The sequence below is a fragment of the Sphaeramia orbicularis genome, chromosome 1, assembly GCF_902148855.1.
Source record: "Sphaeramia orbicularis chromosome 1, fSphaOr1.1, whole genome shotgun sequence".
Classification (NCBI taxonomy): Eukaryota; Metazoa; Chordata; class Actinopteri; order Kurtiformes; family Apogonidae; genus Sphaeramia; species Sphaeramia orbicularis.
In genome coordinates, this window is record NC_043957.1 from 36343195 (window position 1) to 36361411 (window position 18217).

The 18217-nt window shown below is 37.7% G+C and overlaps 1 protein-coding gene across 11 annotated transcripts in view; it reads left to right on the forward strand.

Annotated features, from left to right (window-relative positions):
• Window positions 1-18217, forward strand: part of myh10 (myosin, heavy chain 10, non-muscle) — a 64689-nt gene that overhangs the window by 10804 nt on the left and 35668 nt on the right. For 4 of the 11 annotated variants that reach the window (XM_030136662.1, XM_030136675.1, XM_030136667.1 and 1 more), the window contains 6 exons: window positions 2017-2173; window positions 13538-13565; window positions 15673-15775; window positions 16173-16202; window positions 16454-16468; window positions 17093-17110. In XM_030136662.1, the coding sequence (XP_029992522.1) occupies window positions 2017-2173; window positions 13538-13565; window positions 15673-15775; window positions 16173-16202; window positions 16454-16468; window positions 17093-17110 (351 nt within the window). The remainder of the gene's footprint in view (window positions 1-2016; window positions 2174-13537; window positions 13566-15672; window positions 15776-16172; window positions 16203-16453; window positions 16469-17092; window positions 17111-18217) is intronic. The other 7 variants (XM_030136677.1, XM_030136709.1, XM_030136736.1 and 4 more) reach the window with 4 other exon arrangements.

Sequence of the window (18217 nt, forward strand, 5' to 3'; positions counted from 1 at the left end):
TTATTTTTTTATGTATTTGTTCAAGATTTTATCTAAAATTATATCACCTTTTTATTTGTATTGCACCAGTATTGAATTACATCAACGTTTTGGACAATTTTCCACAGGTATTAATTTAAACTCTTTCATGCATGAATTATAGTAAGAGAAGGATTATTACTCCCAAATAATGTATCCATTTGGATTATTCTGAGTGAGATACATGTATTACAGTCAATTCTGTGCTTAAACAGAACTTCAATGATAAATTATATTTTTTAGCATAGTGTCCCAAAGCTTCTCTCCAGAAAGATAACATTCGATTTATTTAGCAAAACAATCTAAAATGTAACTGTGTTGGATGTTACATATAAGTGGTAATGTCAGTTATCTGGTAATGTAGGAAAAAAAAGTAATTAATCAAACATCCATGTAGTAATTTTGGTTCTGTACTTTGGAGCTGTTTAGACTAGAAATGTAACAATTAGAGATTTTGGTGCTACGATTATTTTTGCGCAAAATCATTTCACAACAGTACTTATTAGGGCTGTCAGTTTTTATTGGAACTGCGAACATTCATTCGAACATGAGGTGAAAAGTTTGAATTCGAACTGTAATTAAGCGATTTATTGTAACACCATGACATTGTTGCTACCCTAGTTTTGACTTTGGAGTAATTATTGCAAATATTATAGTTTTAACTGAAGCTTCAGTAAAACGATGCATGAAAGGGTTAAAGAGAGTTTAAAAAGTTGACAAATCAGTGCAGTCCGTAGTAATAATATTGCCCAAATGCACCCAGGGATATTGACTGGGTTTTGACTGACGATCATAAAATGCTTTGTCTTGTACTGTATGTTACATCTGTTGCTATTGTTATGTGGCATTACACTAAATATCAAAATGAGTTTTTTGGTCGATAGTTTGTGCATGTGTTTATGCGATGGGATATTTAGACAGGTGGCAGGGCTTTGTCAGTCTGAGTCACACACATGCACAAACAGAAACACAAATCCATGCTGCTCCCACAGCATGCTGTGGTCATATCACTATTGTTCCTGCTAAACCACTGGGTTAGCTGGCCCTGGGCCCCCTGCAGTTCAGACGACATAATTAAAAGAATGTGGCTCCGCTGTTAAGCACAAAGATCAGAAAGGTGAAAAAAAAAAAAAAAGAGCGAGGGATATAGAGGAGTAAAAAAAATGAAGTAAAGTTTGCCACATTCTGTGTAGTAACGGAATAGCATGTAGAGCAGTAAACTGTTAGAACTGGTCAACACAGATAGAGAGCAGCGTGTCATCATGTTTCATTTAATTTAGGATCCTGGTTTAATACATTGTGATTCTTCTACCGAAAAGTTTTTTTTTTTTTTTTATTGGCAGTGACTTTTGATCCCAGTCACTGATACAAGATTTGTAAACCCTTAATCCAGAAGTGTCCATTGTATACCCCGTGCACTTGTGAGTTAATGAAGTGTTTGAGCAGCAGACATGTTGGGGATTAACCCTGTCCTAGCCTGCCTTGCTCTGTCTGTCTGCATTTTACAGCCAAGGGACCAGTATGCTGCTGTGGATTAAAATCTCCACCTTCTGCTGTTGCATTTTGGGTTGACATTTAAAGGGTGCCTGAAGAGACAAGTGTGAAAAACATGTCTCAAGAGACCATTAGATAAGATACTTGATCAATAAACTGCAGTATTGTAGAGTCGGGCTTTACTGAAGAAACAGCATAACAGAATTTCTTCTTTGCAAATGGGACAGACATACTAAACATAACTTTAGATATAGGAGTTTGGCTCTTTCAGTATCACAGTGTCAACAGTTGCAACAACCTACCCTTTCATACGTCATTTTGTTATAAAGATTGCGCATTAAAAGAATATCATCTCTGAGTTGCTGTTTTGCTTTTTAATGCTCCACTTAGTCCTCTGTCTGATCAATACACCTTAATATTGAAGTAAAAGAAATAACTTACTGTGACTCAAAGGCTGCTGTTTAATCAAATCACTGATTCTCATGTTTTGTGTTCTTTGTACAGACATATTCTGGTCTCTTCTGCGTGGTCATAAATCCCTACAAAAACCTGCCCATCTACTCAGAGAATATCATTGAGATGTACAGAGGCAAAAAGAGGCACGAAATGCCCCCTCACATCTATGCCATCTCAGAGTCTGCATACAGATGCATGCTACAAGGTAAGGTTAAACGTTTTACTGCTACATATCATTTGTGAACCACACTAAATGCCATTTAATGACTGATTGTTGGTTTGGTAAAAATGACACGCTGCCTGCTTTGATTGGAAATGGTAACATTTAGCAGACAGTACTTTATGTCAGTTTGGTGTTCATTATCAGAAAAAATAATCTCATTAGGGTGGTTTCTGTGTTTCATTTAGATGCAGCGCCAGCTAATTTCAGTCTGCTCACTGTGATGTTTTGTTTATAAGGAGAAAGTGGTCAAAGTGTTTAAACTCGATGGGGCTGATAGACGTCACAGTGTCGGAATAATTTTGTCTTTGTGTTGGCTACAATGGTTATGTCACAGTTGCCTTAAAAGTATAATTTGATAGTTGATATCTTGGTGTTTTAGGTTAACTGTACTTGTTGGTTGCTCTGTTTACCTGTATCCTCTGTTTCGGCACTATTAATTTAGATTGTGCACAACATTTTGGTGGTACTCGCTGTTATTCCCATCAAGATTAAACCAGCTTTACAAAGATCTTACTAAAGGACAATTTGGTGTTAGAATTTGTAGAGGAGAGATTAATACATGCGCCTGCAGCATTGAAGTAAAGCATACAGATAACACCAATTTGAACAAAAAGCAAAACACTAGAATTCTCCCTCTTAGAGTATCTCTTTTATAGCTTGCAGTTCAGCCCCATTTGTAGCATTTATTGAATTTGTCAGGAACCTCACATCTAAGTGAAGGCAATGAATGATGTCTTCAAAGATCCTTGCCCAGTAGTTGGCAGGTTTCCAGGCTCTATGAGCAGTGACTGACTGGGATCAGACCAGCGGGAACAGAGAGGGTGACCCCATTGTGCTCCACAATAGGTCCTTTGTGTGAATGTGAGGGCCGACCAGTGGGGGTGGTGACAAACTGGACAGTTCCGTCAGTCCTTTTAGGCTTTGCTTTCCTCATGTTGGTACACAGAAGGAAGTTTCAACTGTGTCAACAAGTAGCTTGATGATAACTTTTCCTTTTTACATGAGAACATCATCCCAGTCAGTGACAGTTTCTGTGTTGGTATTTACTCCACTGTTTGTCACAAATGTTCCAAACTTTATTAGTTTTACAGTTTTAATCTTTTTAGGGATTGCATTGTGTAGGGATGCACTATTGTAATTGTAGCATAGGCCTGTGCAGTTGCATAATCACAAAACTGGAATTTGAAGATCCAGATTTAGAAGAAAATGGAAAAACAAATAAACGTGTTAGATTTGGTGCACAATTAAAACTGCAAAATTTGTGTATTTTTAAAGTTTGTTATTTTATGCTAGTTTGTGCTTGTTTCAATTGGAAAACACACAGTTCTTAATGAGTGTGTGTTGTCCTTACTGCAGTTACAATATTGTTTGGAAAATTCACAACAGGATCTCTTCAAAAAGTGTGCAGTATTGTATGATTGGCACAGCTTATGATACAAAGTCGGTGTGTTTGTGTGAATTAGCGTGGCTGTAGCTGTTGTGTGTTTAGTTTCGTTTTTTAGTTTATTTTATTGTGGACAATCCCAATTAATGAACTGTATCAATAACAGTAAAAAGGGGCAGCCAACATGGCTAGTATCCTGCTGTAGTCCCCGGCCTGATGACAATAGGCACCCTAAAAAACAATAGTCTCCAGAGAGTTTCTCTTCATTTCAACCTCCCATTTGTTCACACCCTCGTCCCTCCACACACTCTGTTTCTACATGGATGGACACAGACTTATGGCGGCAGCGCTGGGTGTCAATAAGTGATGCTTCAACACTTGGTGCGTTGTCTTTGGTTTGTTTAATTTCAAAGAACCAATGACCTTTGCCCTCAAGCTTTCAGATTGCTTTATGTATTTAGTGTATAATTGCTGGTGCACAGGCCTGACCTGTAATGTTTAATGCACTGCTGCTCTAGCTCCTTTTCCCGTTATGGCCATGTTCGAATTAACAGTGTGGTGGTTGGAAAAAGAGGTTTGTAGGTTGGAGATTAGTGGAGGCCAGATGCTGTTCAGTTGTGGCCCAGAGCATTTCAGTAACCTGGTTAATATCCTGCTGTATAGAGTTGTATCATCTTTTATTGTGATTTTGTTCAAGTTGACATAAACATTTGAAAATTGTCTAAATTTGTGGGAATTTTTGTTGTTAAACAAGCACCATGATGTATTAAACATCTATTTTGGCAGTAATATTGCCAGGCTTGCAAGGGTGATTGAATGTAAATATGTTAATTGTGATTTTCATGGAAATAGTTGTCTGAAGTTAACGAAACCTATGGAGCTTGTAACTCTCTGGCAAACTTATATGCAAGTCCTAATTCATATTTTGTGATCCGAGTGTTTGTAATGAAATTCCTGCAAAACAAAACAAACAGAAAAGCAATACAGAAAAACACTGGTTGAAAAGACAGGACTACTCTATTAGCTTATCGGCTGATCATGGTCCAACATCTGCCACATACATTCATGTATAGTGTTTAATTATGTGGGAAACACTGCTTCATACATGAAAGTGGACTAACCAAACACTTCAAGTGACAGCGTGGACACACCACAACAGATAAAATCTAGCTCTATGTGAATCAGTGTAATCACTTTGGGGCATGGCCACAGGTTCAACATTCAGCTGACTGATGACACTGGATGACAATTTGATGAGATCTTGTTTGTTTTTTGAAGGATAAAAATATAGCAGTGGCTATAGTTGGTTGGTGTTGGAATTCCCAATATCTGTATCGGCAAGTTTTGGGCATAAGTTGAACTTTTACATATAGCCTACATATCTACTCATGTCTAATCATATTTAGCTTTTAATGTGTAAGTTATGTATGATTTACTTCTATGTTAGTGTGTGTAACAAAAATGATGCTCTTAAGTGCAAGATGTGAGATTCATGTTGCCTCACTGTCTTAGTTATTCACCACTTGCCAGCAACTGTGTTTTCCATTAATGAAGAGACTGTGCCAGGATAAATTCAACTGTGGTCATCCACCATAAACTAGGTAGAAAAAAACGGAAATACAGCATTATTAATTAGAAATATGAGTTTCATTCATGGTTGACAAATGATAGCACATATTGCCCAACCCTAGTCTGCATTAGCTCAGAATTATAAACACAGCTCTGTTAATAATACCAGACCTTTCACACCTCTTGTTTAGACTTTACTGGTTGGCATTTGAAAAGGAAAAATGCTTGAGATAAATAATTTGTTCACTGTAATTTACGACCTTTGGAGCTGAGCAGATTGTCAAATCATATTTACGGCTGAAGGGTGTCTAAACCTTGAGGGATGTGTTAATTACTTCAGTGCTGCTGTGAAGTCAGTCAGTGCTCATATGGGAGGTTAAATGAGGTGTTTCCTAACAAAGACAGGGTGTGTAAGCAGGCCACACGAACTTACTGCACATCTGTCATTGATTAGCGGCTCAGACACTTTACATAATTGTCCTCACTGCTGTCAACATGAACACATGACGCACAAGACAATAATTTTATCATTTCTAAAACTGTGTTGTAAGGAAATCCTGCTGTTTTTTTTTTTTTTTTTAATTTTATTTTTTTTACTGAAAACGTGATAAAAGACAGGGTATGTCTGCAGTCTTGATGGATTTCAACTGTGGATGTGTATCAACAACACTGAAAGTGTCCCAAGGTGGGATTTTGGAACAGGGGGTCTTTGTTTCAGTTGAAATGTAGAAAGATCCCCTTTTTGAGTCTTTCCCGGGTGTTTAATCAGGCCATTAGGTCAAATCCAGCTTGATCCATCTTGGCCTTGTGTGTGTGGTTTTTCTTTTTTCATAAAGCACAGCTGTTTGATTTCAGAGCTAGAGGTCCATTTTATATCAACAATGAACAGAGCACTTTTCATCCGGCCTTACTGAAATTAACAACAGCTTAAACACAGCGCAGAAGAATGCAAACTATGCTCTGTGAATTCTCCTGTGAACTGTACAGGGTAATATTTGCTGTCAACCATGTGTGAGAAAATGAGCCTGGATGTGTCTGTAGTGGCACTAGCTTACACTTTAGGTAAACTCTGGCCCACCTGGTACTAATCAGGTCTGTAACAAACAGTTACGGTTTCGATGGCCTTTTGAACTGAGACTTAACGCTTCGCTCTTTGAACATTAGAGCGCCTCCTGAGAACAGCAGACCACATTAAACATATGACGTTCTTCCTAATTATCAGAAGAAGTGGTTCAGGACAACTCAAAGATAGGTGTAATGATCAGTCTTTGATATTTTCTCTGTTATAACAGTGGAAAGTGAAATTACTCAGTCTCTAACTAAAGGAAAATTCTCTGCTGTACATCCCACTGAAGCTTTGGATCCATTTTAAATGAACATCACTTGGTTATGCACTAAAACTACCTGAATCAGTGAATATCAGTACATCTTTGAAGAATTACTAAAATTAGGGAGCTTTCATAAGCTGTCAAGCACATCAAACTAATGCCTCTCTGGCACACAGACCCAGATTTTAAAGGATATAAACTGTTTTATTCAAACATGAATATTAACAATGCAGAACCTTGACAGCCTCATGCATGAACACATCACTGAGCTCTAACCAAAGACGAGCAGTGTATTTTTATGACTAATAAGAAGCCCTTTGACAAAAATGTGGATATATCTGAAACACTTAGATGACTATTAGACAATGTGTTTAGTTGCTGGTGCAGCTAATCTGACTGTTACTTCTTGTGCCTCCATACATTATACTCCAATGTGGATTAATGGCACAAACGTCTTCCCTGTGCAGACATTTTCTATGAAATCATTTGGGGCACAACATGTTAACTTTTCCTTATATCTCTTTTCTGTACATCAATTGGTATATGGATACAATTCACTACTGACTTAATTATTTCTTCTGTTCGACTACTACACTTCCTTTCTCCTCTAATTCATTTGCACCTGATGTAGACATAAAGCATACATTTTGTAAATGATTTCTAGGCTGGGTTTGTGGCTCCTAACGCCTTAAATAAAATTCAAAATTCTGTTGCAAATGTTTCACAAATATAGCCAATCTCTGTATCAGATTTCATTAAAGAAGTTTTTCTCAGAAATGCTCCACAGAGGAAACCAAACACTCTGGATCTCCACTGCATGTGTTTCCATCTTTAAGTCTTTGGCTGATGCATCGGTTTCAGCTCTGCTGATGTTGCTAGAATTAAAATCCCAAAAGGAAGGAGTTTATTGACTGACAGCCTCATTGACAGACACTTCTGGGTTGAAATAAAGGGTTCAGACCCTTTTGGTCAATATGGGCTTTCAGCCTTTTTTAAATGTAGTAATATGACAGACCCTTATAGGTTGTTGCTACTGAATGTGTAATTTTAACTTACTTTTAAAAGACTATAAAGCCCCTTTGGTGCCCTGTCAAAAGTACAACTGCTCTGAGGTGTAAAGCAAATAAACAATAACTAGCCCCCTCTGTGTTAAAAACTTTTCCATGTCAGCAAGGACATTGCAGACATCCAGATTTCTTAAAAATAAGCAATACTTGATATTTTTAGATTAAAGCCAATGCCCCTACTCCATCCAAATGTACTTAGAAACAAATGCCACAGTTATCACATGGGATAGGCCTACTTTGCCCACTACTTTATTTTAGTTGGAAAAATCAAATATATGTAGTTGTTGATTTATAGTCACAGTAAATTTCATAAGCATGTGTTTTAATTTAGGACACTGGTCACTGTAGTGTTAGATCAGTGTCAGAGGAACATAGATGAATGCATTGCTTTTATCTGATTTCACAACAATACATTTATGCACCATATAATTTTCAGAAAACATGTATTTAAATAGTCATTGAGATACAGCATTAGTTTAGGGCTGTATGTCTTACATACAAGATTTAAATGGAAATTAAAGATTCATTAAGATGTGACACCACAGGAATGTATTTGTTTTAGAAGCCATAGGCCTACAATTTAGCTTTTTAGTTGTGTGCTGTATGTAGTATGAAAATGTCACAAAGGCAGATAAACTAAATTTATAGTAGTAGTATAAAAAACAAAACTAACATTGGACCATCCTGATCCTTAGTCTTCATTTTACAGTTGAGTGGACGCTTGTTGACTGAAATAATGTTAACAACCTATAGTTGAATAATAATATTAATTTATTATGATAATAATAATTTATAAATAATATAGATATAAATAATATAAATAATAAATATAAATGATTTATAATTAATCATAATAATTTGAAATAAATGAAATAATTTTAGTAATCTGTAGTTTAGAGCTGCACAATATATTGTTTGAGCATCATCATCGCAATGTACATGTGCACAATAGTCACATCGCAGGTCCTGTGATGTTGGAGGCAAATTAACTCCTGTACCTAACACACACTGCATGTAGCGATCCACCAGTCACATTCATTCTTAAACAGTTTGCCGAAGCAGACCACGCCCCTGCACATGGAGTGAGTCGCTGGTAACAACGCAGTGTTTCTGCTGGTAAGGTTTTGCCGTTGAGCAGCACCACATCCTGGCCCCTCAAATGAAAGTTTGCAAAGCTTCAGGGGGTAGGGAAAAGACAAATGAGCGTTAAGTTTCACTTTCACTTCCATAGGCGGCCTGTACCCCCATAGTGTTATAAGTAGGATAGAAACCGGTGCAGTGTTGAAAAATGAGCAACGAACAACAGAAAATGACTGAAAACGAAGACCAAAAAGAAAAGCAACGTCAGTTATCTAGAATTATTTTGGATATAAGAAGGATGATATTGAGACATGTGTTCTGTGTCGACAGTGCCTTGCACCTGTTGTCACAACAAGAGGTAACACACCTAATTTGTTTGACCATTTATGTCGGCACCACACAGCTATCATATCCTCATGAATATTTTTTTCATATCGCAGTATATATCACAGGGTTAAAAAAATCACAATGTCAGTTTTTTGCAATATCGTGCTGCCCTACTGTAGTTGATGATTGTGATAATGGGTTAATGTACTGCTGATATCCAAAAACAGCATTTTAGTTGCACTTCTCTGCACAGAGAGCAGAGATACGGCTTTTTTTCCTCTTATAATCAGACTTTATCGTTGGGCTCATTCAGCTGCTGTCATCCTCTTTTTACATTGCTGTGGAGGTTTTCTCCCTCTGACACACTTATGGAAAGACTTGATCAGCGTGCAGGACTGGTTTCTGAGGTGAGTGTTTGCACCTCAGTGTCACTCCTAAATACAGGCATTAGCCATGGCCCAGGCCCAGTGTGCCATAGCCTCACAATGAGCTCACTATCATGAGCTGAGACCAGCTCACTCCTCCCCTCTCCTTCTCTCTTCTTAGAGGGGTAGAGACACCACATGCAGTGCTGCTGTGTTCACATTAGAGCCACAAGGCATCCTCAAACTGTTGACTGTCACCAGTGAGGAAGGCCATTGATGCCGATATCTTCTGTTGGAGGACCACTTTATTTTCCTCTGTCTCTGTGTGTATAAAGTTGCCATGAAACAGCAAATTGAGTGATACTTTTTTGCATATTTACAGGCAAACGATGTAACATTCACTTTTGTAACAGGTGTAACTTATCCCCTCTTATCCATTGAGCAAACAAGAAGGCTAAAGTGGTGGTCAAATTACCAATTGGAGTGAGCAATGTAGCAAGGAAGAAAGTGGTGAAATTGATTGATTTAGTGATTTATTCCAACATGCAATGAAATTTAACATATATGCAAACAAGCAAAACATGCATAATAATACAAATAACAATCATAACAACCTTAGACAGAAGAACAGCACAATAGTTCCATTTAATGGAATGGGAAAAATAAAACATTATATTCCTATTTTGTCAGTGTGGTTTTATTAAAAAATACACAGGCTATGGATAAGTGAAGTTGCTGTCCAAGCTTTGTGTTGACATAAAGCACAGCAGTAGGTTCAGGTCAGTTCTCTCAGAATCTGAACCTGGAGTCAGTAATTACAGGTGCTGACCACAAATGGGACTCCTGTACCTGTATGAAAATGCCTGTGATAAGTCAAAAATAGAACATCATGGGGTAGTTTTTCTACAGCCCAAAGAATAGATGAGGTAGATGCAGAGGCCTCATAACTTCTTGGACCATTTGAATGACAACATAAAGGTAAAAGTTTTGCCTGGTGGCACTGCAACTTTAAGAATTCATACAAAACAACTTTGTTATTATTTTAACAGATATTTGAGTAGTTTATGCATATCTCATAAGATATTGTAGACATTTGATTTCATGGGGAATCTATGATGATTACCTCTATTGCAACATATGCTATTTTTATAATCTGACAGCTTTTTGCCCTTTAATATAAAAAAACATATATATTAAACTTTACAAACTAAGAATATTTATCCTGGAATTTTCAATATAACGGAGTCTGGTGAAGCTGGCAAGGCCATTTCAGTACCAGTCATGTGAAACCCACAAACCAGTCCTTATGACCATCAAGTAACGTAACAGAAATAACCGCTGCTCTTCCAGTCATTGATCTGCGCAGACTCTGAGTCTTTAACCAGTAATCAGCACTGTGCAGTCTGCATAGGTTGTTAAGGTTATAGCATTGCCGGCAATATGGTGAATGAGAGTCAGAAGTCTCAGTGACTGGATTGTGTGTCTGAACTGTGTCTGCAGCCGCACAGATAAAGGAGAACCCAGCTTTCTGAGTATTGTTGTGTTAGTGTCTGATTCAGATAAGGATGTGAATGAGGGATGCTATAGGTTGGGGGTTGAAGGGGATTGTGTTTGCATGTGTGCTGCGTTGCATGGAGCAGCAGTCGATGTCTGAGAGCTCCTGCTGTATCAGATTTGCTGTAGTTTGTGTGTGTATGCATGAGTGTTTGGACAATCCCCCTTGTTACAGTACTTAACTGCAGGAAGTGCCTGGTCCAAGCCAGGAAACCCAGGTTGTCCCTGATGAGCTGTCCAGCTGTGTCCTCCGTCACATCACCCCTCCACCGCCCACCCATCCACTTTCCATCATTTTACCCCAAAGGAACACTGTCAGCATTTCAGTCCAGGAAGCCATCACCTCTGGCAGAACGGCCCAGCCTTAGACACCATGTGCATACAGCAAGATGAAATATTCACCAAATGGCTTGGAGCAGTGATTCCTGATCGGTTTAGCTTGTGGCTAGGACTGAAAAATTGATTGAAATTTGATTGAAATTCCAGTATGTCCACGTTCAGTATCTAAACCACAGGACCTGTGTGTTCTGACAAGAGCAAAATGTACTGGAACATGTCTGTTTGGTACAGACAACAGCAAAAAATAATTTAGATTTTTTTTCAGTGAAAAAGAAACGCCAAAGCTGTGTCTCACAGTCGCAATACCTATTAAAATAATCTCGATATGACTCTTTTATAATTAATCTTTTTGCAAATCAGTCAGCTCCCTCTACATCTACTTGTGATTCCTCACCATATGTTAGTTAGATTACAAACAGAAATGAGTTGTTAAGAGGGTTTAAAGGCTAAAAGAGGTAAAGATAGCCAATTGCTTGTCCAAATAAATAATAATAATAATAAAATAAATAAATATTTAAAAAAAACGGCAAAGAGCACATCTTTGTATCGTGACTTTTTAATGCACCACAGTGTAATCAAGTAATTGATTATTAGTTCTTTACTAAATTAACTGACAATTATTTTGACCATCAATGATCAATTTGTGTAATTTTTTGAGAAAAAAGATAGAAGTCCTCAGATTCAATGTTTGTAAATTAATATCCTCAGGATGTGACCAAACAAGAAACAATTAATTGAAAATGTAACGGACAGATTAATCAGCGCTAGATGCATCCCTATAAGTTTTATTCTTAGCCCTACATTCCTTTTGTGACACCTCAGATTAATAGTTGGGTTCAGGAAGCTGTTGTTGTAGCAGCATGTGCAGTTTAGGCCTCTTCAGAATATAGCAGTTTTTGTAACAACATCTACAATTCAGTGGTAAATACTAGTAAAGCATTTTGATTTAAAAAAAAAAAAAAAAAAAAGATGATTTCAGACTTAACAGAGAAATATGCCCTTGTTGGCTTGTTGCTGATGGTGATCTTCATCTGAGTCAATCTGCTAATGCACTAACATGGACACTCCTTCACTTAACAAACGTGCAGACTGGACAGAATGAATGACTTCTGTGATTAGAGCCTTTGCAGAAATAAGCAGAATTAAGAAGATGGAATGGAAAGTGGTAGCAGGGTTTATGCACCTTTACTTTTTTCTAAACCAAAGCATTTTATGTACAAACTGATGGGAGTATTTTCCTTAAAAATGTTCAGGTACAATGAAATTAATTGTAAAATCCCTCTTTATTTAACCTTAGCTAAGTTCTTACAGACTAGATTTAACACTGTGAAGGCTCTCTGTCAGACTGGATGTGGTGTCAGACTTTAAGCACTGAATGAACAGAGTGACGCTAAGGCGGGACAGTGAGGAGTCTGATGACTTTTATCTAATCTGTGGACTTCTTGCTGCTTAGCCAACCATGTGACCTGTCAGGAGGCCCTGCCCCTGTTGGGGGGCATTGATTGGGAAGAGAGACTACTGTTTTCCCATGACGAAATCACCATTATTTTTCGCTGTAGGGCCTCAACATGACTCTTACCCGCCTCAATTGAAGCTCACAAGACACCAAACTTAAAGACCTCCGGGGGTTTAAAGAGACACGTCACATATTATGTTTTTATTGTAACAACACCAGAACAGTGGAAACTGGCCTCAGTACAGTGTAAATTAAGAATTATGACAAATATTATCCTGCTCTAAGTGGTTTGTGATATTCTGATTAGACATTTTTAGATATCCTCCATTACAATATACTGATGATCAGTGTATCAGTTTTATCAGACATGTTTCGTACAACAGCGATTTTAGCTATAAAACTCTGAAGAATGAAACTGCATTTTGGCACATAGACATTTTTTTTTCCAGATGTTATGAAGTCAGGGATAACCGGCCTGTTACTAATTATACTGAGCATCTTTTTTTTATTATTATTATTATTATTTACCAATGTACAGCGGACAACACAGTAGCCTTATCTCTCCAGTGCAGATTTGACTCCAAAGCACTGCTTTTCCACATATTTGACCTTGAAGTCCAGGAAATACCTATAATGGAAGTCTGAGACCTTTCCACATAAAAGAAATGCTATTTTTCAGTTTATTTATTTATTTATTTTTAAAGGGTGTCTGTGCTGTTGGAATATTTTGGGAGCTTTTAAGCCTGCTGATAAGAGGGTACTTTTTGCTTGGGGTCAATCAAATTTTGAGAGAGCAGAAACCGCATAAAAGACTAAAAAACTATTTTTAACCATTTTTTTTTTCTCTTTCTGTTTCCTCTCTTCTTGTCTTCTGCAGATCGAGAGGACCAGTCTATTCTTTGCACGTGAGTATGAGCTCCATTCACTGCTAAACACATTTAAAACCTTAATTTTATTGCTAAAAGAATAATTTCATGCATCAAACCAAGATGCAAGAATCTGCATCATGCACTGAACTTAAACTGACCTGGCTGGCTCAACATTAAATGAATTCCACTTATGTATGTCTCTTTCTTTGTTTCTTTACTTCCACTTTGTCTAGTTTTGAGAACCTGGCAAAAAAAGAAAATAGTTTTTAGTACTTGTGCATGTGTAGACCTAGTTGCTTCTTGAATATGCTTTGTTAAACAGGTAGGAACAGTTTATTAAAGCAACTCTGCAGAAATAACCCCTAGATTCCTCTAGATATTAAGGTTGAGTTTTCATGGAGATGAAACATATATTAAGGGAGGTGGTGATTGACCTTGGTAGTCATTCAGAGATTGTATTGATTGTGTTTCCAATATTTTGACTATGAAGTGAGAAGTTTCCACAAAATCTGGACAGTTAAATCTCTATGGATGTAGGAATTCTTGCATTTTAATAGTATTAAAATATATGTTTTGGGCTTTGGATCTGATATGTGCAAGTTAAAGCCTCAGAAGACATAATAAAGTCTGCCCTTGCTACCTATATGACATGTCTATCTACAGACAATCTGAGGAATCAGCAGTATTGATGTAATCCCTCTATGATCTCCCTCTGTTCACCATGACCAAACTAACACATTGTGCACACAGTCCTGACTCTGAGCCACATCACACCCGCTCAGACAGAAAGCAGAGCATATTTTGTACATACTTGGTGCATGCAAATTTGCACTTACTGTAAAACCTCAGGTATGCTCTAAATCTAAACTGCTCCCCAAATTTGGTTTGGCTTGGATGACTTTTTTTTATGGCAATGGTCACTGTAGGCGGGAGAAGAGAAAAGCAGGCTGCACATCCAGATGCCCTCAAACAGCTGCTAAACTGGACTAATGCTTGTAATAACATTCAAATATACAGTTCTGGAAAACACCAAGAGGCCACTCCAACTCTCAAGAGCTGTGCCCCATTGGAAACCTCTAGAAGTGGATCATGAGAAAGATGGATGGTCACATTTTATAGAATAAAAAGAGGATGCTTTAATTTTCCACCACAAGTGGCATAAAACACCAAAATCAATGTGAAAGACTGGTAAAGAACAGTCAAAATAGTATTGTGGTGTGACAGTTCTGGTGTAGAAGCTTAAAATTTGATTCACTCAATCCCACTGAAACAGCATGTGTCACTGTGGCAGATTGTGACAAATTAAGAAATGTGCCAGATTTGCATCGGTAATAAACAACAGTGATAAACTTGACATTATGTTTGTTTGTTGAGCCAAAAGTGTCTGAAGAACCATGGGAGAACCAAAAGAGACTACACCAACTGCACCAACACGGCACCATGAACGATTTCAAACTAAAGAAAGAAATCTGCTGAAAATGTAGATGACGCAATATGTAAATACTGCAGGAAAAAGTCATAGCATACAAGATAACAGTGCTGCTTCAGATGCACAAAGCAAGCCCCATCTCAAAAGCGCGGTAGATAGTAACCCTGCTTCACTCCTGCTTATTTTTCTCATTCTTTAGTGTTTCTTGACAGTTGCAAACCAGCTTAGAGGCGCATTACTGCCACCAAGGGGACTGGTGCCATTGTACTCGCAGTTATGGACTGTCTTTTTCCTCTGTTTTTTCAGTTGATTAGAAGTGCAACACCTAGTGGTAAAAGTCAGTATAATTGTTGAAAAATGTTAACACTGCTGAAAACCAGTCATTTTCTGATTTATGTGGGACAACATTTTATTTGGAATTGGGAGAAATGTTGTCACGTGTGTCTGGAGTAAACAAAAATCCAGTGGGTAGACCATTACCAGTGTTTGGTATGAGTCTTAAGGTTATGCTTCTGTATTTCTATCTTGAATACTTTTTTAACATGACACCTTAGTTATGTAGAGCCGCACCAAACTGTGAACACACTCATTACTCTGTCCACAAAGCCTTTGATATATTTACTAAAACCATACTATTGTGGTCTTACTCAGTAGGAGAACAGTCTGACTCTGGGTATATGTGTCGCTGTCTGTTGCGTTCCTTTTGTGTCACAGAGGTGAGTCAGGAGCTGGCAAGACGGAAAACACCAAAAAAGTTATCCAATACCTGGCACATGTCGCCTCCTCCCACAAAGGAAGAAAAGACCACAACATTCCTGTGAGTATTCGGTCAAACTGAATGATCGTCCTTTATTTTTCATCACCTTCATTTAAGTTAACAGTGTCTGCTTTAAGCCATAAATATGAGCGAGCCCTTTTTTTTTAAGTATGTGATCTTCATAATATCATACATAATCCAGCATTATGCCTTATTTTATGCATCTTCATATAATCCCTTAAGAGCAGTTCACTGCTTTCCATGGAGGCTAGCATCGCAGTATTTATAGTCATCATTACTCCCATCACGATTTGATCTGCGTGGGCTTGTTGTGCTAAAAGTGGTAAAATTAAAAGAAAAGGAATGTGCCTAACACTTGGTAGGTGCTGTGGTTTTGTGCACCAGATGGGTGTACTCATGATCTAACAATTTGTATTTGTTTATCTGTAACAAACAGCCAGAATCACCCAAACCAGTGAAACTTCAGGCAAGTGTTTATGCTTTCTTACACACCATGTAATATGCATGCTACACTAACACGTTCTTCTCATCGTGACAGGGGCTTATACAGTTAAAATGTTTATTTCACACGAGCCTGTTACAGCTCCATCAAATTTGAATGATTTCAATGATTCCTGCTTTACAGTTCATTTCTAATGTTCTATATTTCCGGAAGATTGTAACTGCATTTAAACACTGTGAGCATCATATTTAGCATTTACTTTTTTCTCTTGTCAGGCACAAAATGCAGTTGTAAGTAAATTTTCAGACTGGCATGGATATTCAGACTGTCTTTACTGTGTTTTTATGTGAGGTTAAGTTGTTCAGATGTGCTGTACTGTACATTTACTTGCCGTTAAATAATCACATGCATGTAGTTCACAGTAGTAGCTATATGTGAAGTCATGACCTTCATCATCTTGTGCTTTATGAAACCTGTCTTTTTCACTGCCAATTTAAGGTTAAATGCCACTTGTGCATCTTTCTATATTTATTTGGCTCTTATTTGTTTTTTGGACCATTAAGATAAAGCCGGTGACCACACCTGTGTTCTTTAAATAAGGTTCAGTTAATGGTATTAAGCTAATATTACGAGTTTGCTGTAAAACCTTGCACTCATCTAATCATCAACTCACTTACAGTGAACCTCAGATGCAATGTACAAATTGTTTTCTAGCTGTGTGCCACCAGTACCAGCATTAATCCGGGCCCTGAGTCACTATAAAACGCTTGTTGCTGTATCTGTTTTAAGTTGGGCTGACATTGTGACACTAATCCATCATTTTAGACATGTTTAACTTAAAGTATAGGTTAACGTGTATCCATGACATTAATGCAATTTATTATTTTCCATGATAATCTCCCCATGTCCTACAGAGTGGACCCCTGTTTTATGTGAGTAGTATGTAGTTTCTCACCTATCTTACTTCACTTACAGTATAACAAAGGGGTGCGTTACTCACTCTCTACCCACTGACTCTGCTACTAGCCTCAAAGAACTAATACCTCTAACATCTTTTATATAACCTGTAATCATCCACTCTACTCCTCCTGCTGGGGTTTAACCTTTCAATTGCATGATCTGTACTTCACAAAGGAAGATAAACATTACTAACAGTGTGAGGACATCTCTAATTGTTGACATGTCCTCACAGAAAAATGTCTAATCATCATTTACCAAACTGATGACTGTTATTCAGTCTGTGCAGCATATTTAACCTCCCCTTTTAGCATGTTTCCTCCTTTACAATTTTACAGAATGTTAATATTCACTGAAATACTTCTAATCTCTCAGACTGACTAAAGTATACATAGATACAGAGCAGTAATTAGATTTCACCACTACACCTGAATGTACTGTGTAAGTATTTCATCCTGCTTTTGACTTCTTATTCAAAACAGAGGACTGACTGTGTAGTAAAGTACAGACAGTAGTGAGCTGATGGCATATAAACAACTAAACCCAGTGTAGGAAACCACTTTATCCACATACATACACGCAGAGAGGTTGTTAGGATATGGCTCACAATACATGGTGTGATACAGTCTCACTCCAGTACAAATCTTGCTCAGTTATTGACCTGTTATGTTCTTTATACACATCATGTTGAAAACATCAGTTTTGCTGAAGTCAGTTACTCAAACACACTGAATGAAACACAGTCTCTCATTTGGGGACAAATTAGAAAACCCTTTGTGCTCTTAACAGAAAGACTTGGTGGACTCAAATGAACAATAAATTTCCTGGCTTTAATGTATCTTCATGTTTGCTCTCTGCATGCAAGAAATTATACTGTATCTACACCACAACATATTATGTACTTACTATGATTAAAGTGTGCCGTCTTCCAGTAGTTGGTGGTTTTCGGGCCAGCTCACCTCAATCCCTCCATCTTAAGCTGTTGCCCGTCACTGCGTCCTTTGACCTTTCATACATTAAGCCCGAGTCAAACCTCAAGCTCTCTTGGCACAGCTCAGCTCTCCACATTATTTTACTCCTGC